At 34.0% G+C, this 6,643-nt stretch overlaps 1 protein-coding gene across 1 annotated transcript; it reads left to right on the plus strand.

Moving 5' to 3' along the window:
• The first annotated feature begins 2,592 nt into the window (after positions 1-2,592).
• Positions 2,593-5,871, plus strand: LOC141712903 (alcohol dehydrogenase 1-like). The gene is made up of 10 exons (XM_074516030.1): positions 2,593-2,746; positions 3,260-3,396; positions 3,529-3,575; positions 3,696-4,021; positions 4,118-4,200; positions 4,323-4,398; positions 4,536-4,597; positions 5,077-5,172; positions 5,293-5,454; positions 5,550-5,871. Exons 1-10 carry the CDS (start codon positions 2,617-2,619, stop codon positions 5,664-5,666), a joined length of 1,236 nt encoding a protein of 411 aa, XP_074372131.1. The 5' UTR covers positions 2,593-2,616; the 3' UTR covers positions 5,667-5,871.
• Positions 5,872-6,643: the final 772 nt, after the last annotated feature.

Consider the following 6,643-nt stretch of genomic DNA (forward strand, 5'->3'; position numbering starts at 1 on the left):
TATGTTTTATCAAATAAAACGTGTAACCCCAATTCTATTAGAAAGAGTTATTATATAGGCAAGAGTTAATGGGCCTCCAACCCTAAACTGAATTTTAGAGTTATTATTATTATTAAATTCGAAATTCTAATTATTGTATTATTAAGTCTCACTTAATCATCCAATAACTTAATTTCAGATTTAATATTAAATTCGAATTTCCTATTTATTTAATTAATTAAGTCACACTTAATTGATAACAAATAATTCGAATTACTTACATTTAATTTAAATCCGAATTTAAATTAAATAATCCTCTTATCATTCTTTGTGCGACCCTTTAGGTTATTATTACGTTGGCAACAATTTTAAATCTAATTTAAAATTATAAACAATGAGCGGCATCTAGTAATACATCATTGTTACCCAAGTAATAATAATTAAATCGGTGTTCAATTAAACCTTTCGTGAATAATGTATAATGTAATATAATCCCTTTAGCATTATATTATAGATCAAACTCGAGGCATGCATTGTGTCATCCTCTGTTAACGTTCAATCCTTCTTTCCTTGATCAATGAGTAAACTATTAAACAAATCAGTATTTGAGCACGACCATGCATTTTATAGTCTTACTCAATCAAGAGGCCAATAATATCACTCCTTTAATAAAGGAGGGCTAAATCCCATCTAGATCATTCATATTTCTCATAGGATTTATAATGTACACAATGTCTACTTTTATTATTACCCGGTCAAGGATAACTTTCAATAGTATCAAAGTATATTAATTCTCGTATAGAAATATAATGATTTCAGGTCAAAGGACCAATACATCATTATCACTGTGAGATTAACTTATGACACTATAAACATGTAGTATCTCACAACGGGTCAATCCAGCACCATGTATTTAATACATATGCCTGTGTTTTGACTTTAGTATCACCATACCTATGATCAATGAGATGTGATCATCAGTCAACAAAAACACTAGTCTCAATGTATTTATTATCGTCCCTTAACAATAATACTTGACTAGGGACCTTTAGGAATATCAATATTATTCTCATAATCTCATTTCTAAGTCACATACTTAGAGGTATAGATTTACATATCATATTCCTAGGATATTTATTAATCTAACATCTTATCGTATAAAATAAAGATATAATAAATTATTAAAAAAAAAATCCATATAATCATAATTAATAATTCAAATGTTTCATAATATAAACATAATAGAGTTGTCTCTAGGGCACAAACACTAACAGTAATATTGCGGATCCTCTCACCAAAGGCCTTTGTAAAAAATTAGTGTTGGAGTCAGCACTCGGAATGGGTTTAAAGCCTATTGTTGAGTGAATTGTGGTGGACACGCTTATTAGGTATGTCTAAGTTCAATGGGTCAAACAAATCACAAAAGAACTCATGTTTATGTATACTACTACCATTCCTATAAATAAAGTGATGTAGTATTTTTTTTATTGTCATTTGTGTAAGGATGAGCTAACACTCTTAATAAGTTCATAGCCTCGTAAGAGGTGGTTTGCGACAATACAAAATTGATGAATTTACCTATGTGAATTTGGGGGCTACGCTCAACCCCCTATGAGATTCTTTTAGGTAAAGGACCTCTATAGGGTTCCCGAAAATCCAGGTACAATATGGGGCATATTTATATAATTATGCGAAATCACTTTTTGATTTAAGAAAGTTTTAAGTACGCAACTATGTTCTCACTAACTACCATGCCAGGTTCAAGAACTTTCTACATAACATGGTTGTGAAGCATGTTTGTATGTACTTGGTATCAATTCAAGTCCCCAAGAAATTGATACATAAGAAATCGACTATCTATTGTCCAAATTATTTTTCTTTTGAATCATGCGGGGGAATGTTGGAAAAATATAAATATTATTATAAAAATAAGTTTGCTTCAAAAGAAACGATGTGTGAGACTTTTGGTTGTAAGACCTTTTCTTTTGAGACTCTTCATTCTAAGGTTTTTACCTCCAAAAATCAATAATGTGACTTATGATTTTCTACTATCTACTATGGAGTTACTAGTTTCAATCCCTATAAAAAAGAGGTTTCTCCCCTTTCATCTGAGTATACACAAACAAGATATTCTCTCAAGTATTCTCATATAGATATAAACATGTTTTTGGGCAATGATCAAGAGTAATTTCAATCTATTTCTCTGTATTATATAAAAAAAATAGAGGTCGTATAATCGTGGAGGTTGATTGCTAAGATGCCGTGTGTATGTAGCGGTGAAAATTCAACTTTAGTACAGTATTAACTCACGTTACGACTTTTATACTCTCACATGTTATTCGATTTGCTTTCGTATCTTTTCTTATGATTGGTTCATGCAAAAACAAAAAAAAACTCTAGTTCACAGGTAACACAATGTACTCTGGAAAAAGGTTAAATTTGAAACAAGTCTTGGGGAGGGGGTTAAAAATAATTGATTTGAGACAACAGAAAAGGTAAGTTGTACAGGTGGATGGAGAAACATGCGGACAATCAAGTACGTGTCATGTTTTGAAGGCTCCAGGTGTCTTTCTTGCGCAATCGTCCAAGAAAAGCCTAGGCGGTGCTCCTAGAGAAGCCCAGAAATATTACACATAAATGTATGCATATAAATATATGCCCTTGATCGTTCCCTCCACAAAACACACGATTAAATCTTCCATTTCCGCCAATCTACGCACATACTCGAAGATGTCTAGCACTGAGGGTCAGGTCATTCGTTGCAAGGGTAAATTTTCTTTCTACCGTCTTCGATTTTTTATCGAAATTTAAATATTCATGTACAAGTCTAATTCCGAGCACACTCCAAGAGTATAAGAGTGTTAGAAATATCTTTTGGAATGACATCATGGTTAATTTGGCTACCTTTATCTAAGATCTAAAGTCTGATTACTTTTTTCTTTACCGTCGTTTCCAATCTGTAAATTTTTTTTAACTAATTATTGTCCGTTTACTTTGAGTTTATTTTAACATATTTAATATTTAATCGGTTAAATGAATCTTGTATGGTGGGTTTAAACTTTTGATTGTATGCTGGTATGTTATTTTTTATAATTAATTACACACGCAAATATCATACTTAGAACTCTTGATTTTTGCAGGGAGTTATATGTCTTTTTATTAGTGTATGTTATGTGTATATGTTTGTGCAAGTTACTGTCTATTTTGCTCTGTTGTTGTCTTCAATTGAATATAGACATTGAGATTGGTCTCTAATAGTGTGTGTTCATATTGTTTTTAGCTGCTGTGGCATGGGAAGCGGGAAAACCATTGGTAATAGATGAGATTGATGTTGCACCACCCCAGAAAATGGAAGTTCGTGTCAAGATTCATTTCACTTCTCTTTGCCACACTGATGTTTACTTCTGGGAGGCTAAGGTACCAGACTAGTTAACTTGTTTGCTGTCAGATTTTTACGTTTTAGTCATCCATTGTTAGTGCATGTACATGTTAATGAGACCTGATCTTTTTTGTCTGTTTTGTATGAATTCTATTTGTTTTTGTGCGCAGGGACAAAATCCACTGTTTCCTCGCGTATTAGGTCATGAAGCTGGAGGGTATGTTGATTTTATTTCAAAAAGTGTGAATTCTTGAGAAAAAATAGTTAATTATATGTTTCAAGTGATTTACTTTGTGTCATCTTTAATGGAGTTGTGTTATTTTTTGTTTTTCTTTAGAATTGTGGAGAGCATAGGTGAGGGTGTTACAGAACTTAAACCGGGAGACAAAGTGCTAACAGTGTTCACAGGGGAGTGTGGGGAGTGCCGTCACTGTAAATCAGCAGAGAGCAATATGTGTGATCTTCTAAGGATCAACACGGACAGGGGTGCAATGATTACTGATGGCAAGCCAAGGTTTTCGAAAGATGGCAAGCCTATTTATCACTTTCTTGGCACTTCCTCCTTTAGTCAATACACTGTTCTTCATGCTGGTTGCGTTGCAAAGATCAATCCTGAAGCTCCACTTGACAAAGTCTGTGTTCTTAGCTGTGGTATTTCCACAGGTAAAGAATTTTTTAAGTTTATTCTTTAACCTGTGAATCAGAAATTTTGTTCATAACTAAATATAATTTTTATTAATCTTTTCTTGTTCTGTATAGGAATGGGAGCAACACTAAATGTGGCGAAACCGACAAAGGGTTCCACTGTTGCTGTATTTGGATTAGGAACTGTAGGCCTTGCTGTGAGTGAGAAATTGTTATTTTCGTTATTTCATTCCATCCAGATCAATATATTTTAGGAGCAAGAAAAGATTGAGTAAGTATGATGTACCGGTCTTACCTTTTTTATCGTCTTAAACTATAGGCTGCTGAAGGTGCTCGGATTGCTGGTGCTTCAAGGATTATTGGAATTGATATGAACCCAAATAGATTCAAGGAGGGTGAGTGTAGTTGTCATTTTTCAGAAGTATAACTTTGTAACTTTGCTTCCTGAGAAATTTTGGAAGCAAACTTGCAAGCTAATTTTGTTTATATAATGGAAGTATTCTTTTGGTGGTTGTTCTTATCTTTCTAACAGCGACCAAATTTGGTGTTACGGAGTTTGTGAACCCGAAAGATCACAATAAGCCGGTCCAAGAGGTTTGTTTTAAGATGACGTTGACCTCATTTCTGAATGTAGTTGCACATGGTCTAGATGTTGATCTCGTTTCTATCTGTTGTGTCACACTGTTTATGTTTACAACATGAGAAGATAAAATGATTGTAAGGTTTTTTTATTAATTGCAATTTGCACGTGTGAACGGGCACAAACACTGAATCAGCACGGCGGCACACCATACCTCTTGCTGTGGAGTTGTCTTATTATGCAGTTGTGTGAACTGTGATGGAATTAGGTTTGAACCGTGGTGGTGTTTTAGTCGGCGAACATGTAATATCTTAATGCAGTACTAATCCATACTATAATTTATGGTCCTAAGGCTAAACATTTGTGATGCGGAGTATATTAGCCTCTGTTTTTCTCATATGTTTGGGTTCTCTACAGGGATCATAAATACTCTTACAGACTCTTATGTTGTGAAGTTGTAGTGAATGCTATTTGATTATATTTTTTGTGCCAGGTATTAGTTGGAATGACGGATGGGGGAGTGGACCGGTGCATCGAGTGTACCGGAAATGTTGGTGCGATGATCTCTGCATTTGAATGTGTCCACGATGTAAGCATTTTTCTCCCGATTTCCTATATCATACAATTAATCATCTGTATCAGCCAATAAATCCTAAGATGCACCACAAAACCTGAAGAGAAATGGCTAAAATGGGTATGTGTGATGCAGGGTTGGGGTGTTGCTGTTCTTGTGGGTGTACCGAACAAAGATGATTCATTCAAGACAAACCCCATAAACTTACTGAATGAGAGGACTCTCAAGGGAACTTTCTTTGGCAACTACAAGCCCCGAACCGATATTCCAGGCGTTGTAGAGAAATACATGAAAAAGGTGTCAATATGTTGTAGATGCAGCTGATAAATAAATCTTTACTGAATTAGATTTAAAAAAACTAAAGGGAAAATACATGTGTTATTATAATGCAGGAGCTGGAAGTGGAGAAATTCATCACACATAAGGTGAAGTTGTCTTATATCAACAAAGCATTTGACTACATGATCAAGGGGGAAAGTCTGCGATGCATCATTGATATGGATGCTTAAATTTTTCCTCATCAGCGTTACATCGGAATACTGATAAAGAGAATAAAGTTTTTGCCTTTGGCTATGTTTAGTTGGAGAATAAATATGAAACGATCTCATCTGTCCAAAGGTGGGCAATTTAGTTAGTACGGTATTTAACTTTGTGTTGCAGTTTCTGCTTGTGTAGCTTGGTCCTTGTTAATTCTTGCATTTTCTGCTTTTCCAATCTCCCTGGTTCTCAACGTTGGCTTTGGCTTTTGTCAGGCTAGTCATCATTCTTATTTTTCTATATAATATAATGTAAAATGAAACACTTCTTCCAAATCAAATGGTAACATCAAACAAAACTGGGTTCATAACAATTAAAATCATCAACCAAAATTGAGTAACAAGATAAAATTAGAGAGCACACCGAAATTGCAGCACAGTTCACGGACATAAAAAATATGGTTAGAGCACTTGGAATCCAATCTCCATCTTTCATATTTTAGTTCTTTTCTTTTAGAATTCTTCTTCTTTTCTCTCTCTCCGTATCTCTGGATATGTGTCACTAATATAAAATTGCAGTGCCTTTCTTGTTATTCATTGAATGCTGTTTAAGGCCCAGTAGAATTTAGAGTATTGGCAACTCCAAAATTAGAAGGGAAGCCCAATCTCGTTAAAAGAAAATATTTAGTTTCATTCTGTTTGTAGAAGTAAGAATCCATTGTTATTGATGGCTGATTGATTTAATCACATGGTATAGCACCCCTTCAATATATTAGAAATCTTGTTTTCCTAATGTTTTTATTAGAAATTAATGTTCAGGCTCAAGAAACCGCAAGTCTGCTTCGAGGACCCCAGTTTAATTATGTTCAAGTTTGATAATAATTTTAAACTAAGTGATATCATATTCAAAACTCTTTTAAGACATAAGAGCATCTTGTATATTTTTCAACGTGACACCTGATTTAGTTATTATCTTAATTTTAAGTCACTACAACCATATATATGTGTAC

Source organism: Apium graveolens, chromosome 3 (genome assembly GCF_009905375.1).
Source record: "Apium graveolens cultivar Ventura chromosome 3, ASM990537v1, whole genome shotgun sequence".
Classification (NCBI taxonomy): domain Eukaryota; kingdom Viridiplantae; phylum Streptophyta; class Magnoliopsida; order Apiales; family Apiaceae; genus Apium; species Apium graveolens.

Coding starts and splice junctions, on each gene's coding strand:
- LOC141712903 (XM_074516030.1), top strand. CDS start 2,617: ATGTATGCATATAAATATATGCCCTTGATCGTTCCCTCCACAAAACAC. Junction 3,397..3,528: donor TTTACTTCTGGGAGGCTAAG/GTACCAGACTAG, acceptor TTTTGTGCGCAG/GGACAAAATCCACTGTTTCC. Junction 4,201..4,322: donor TAGGAACTGTAGGCCTTGCT/GTGAGTGAGAAA, acceptor CTTAAACTATAG/GCTGCTGAAGGTGCTCGGAT.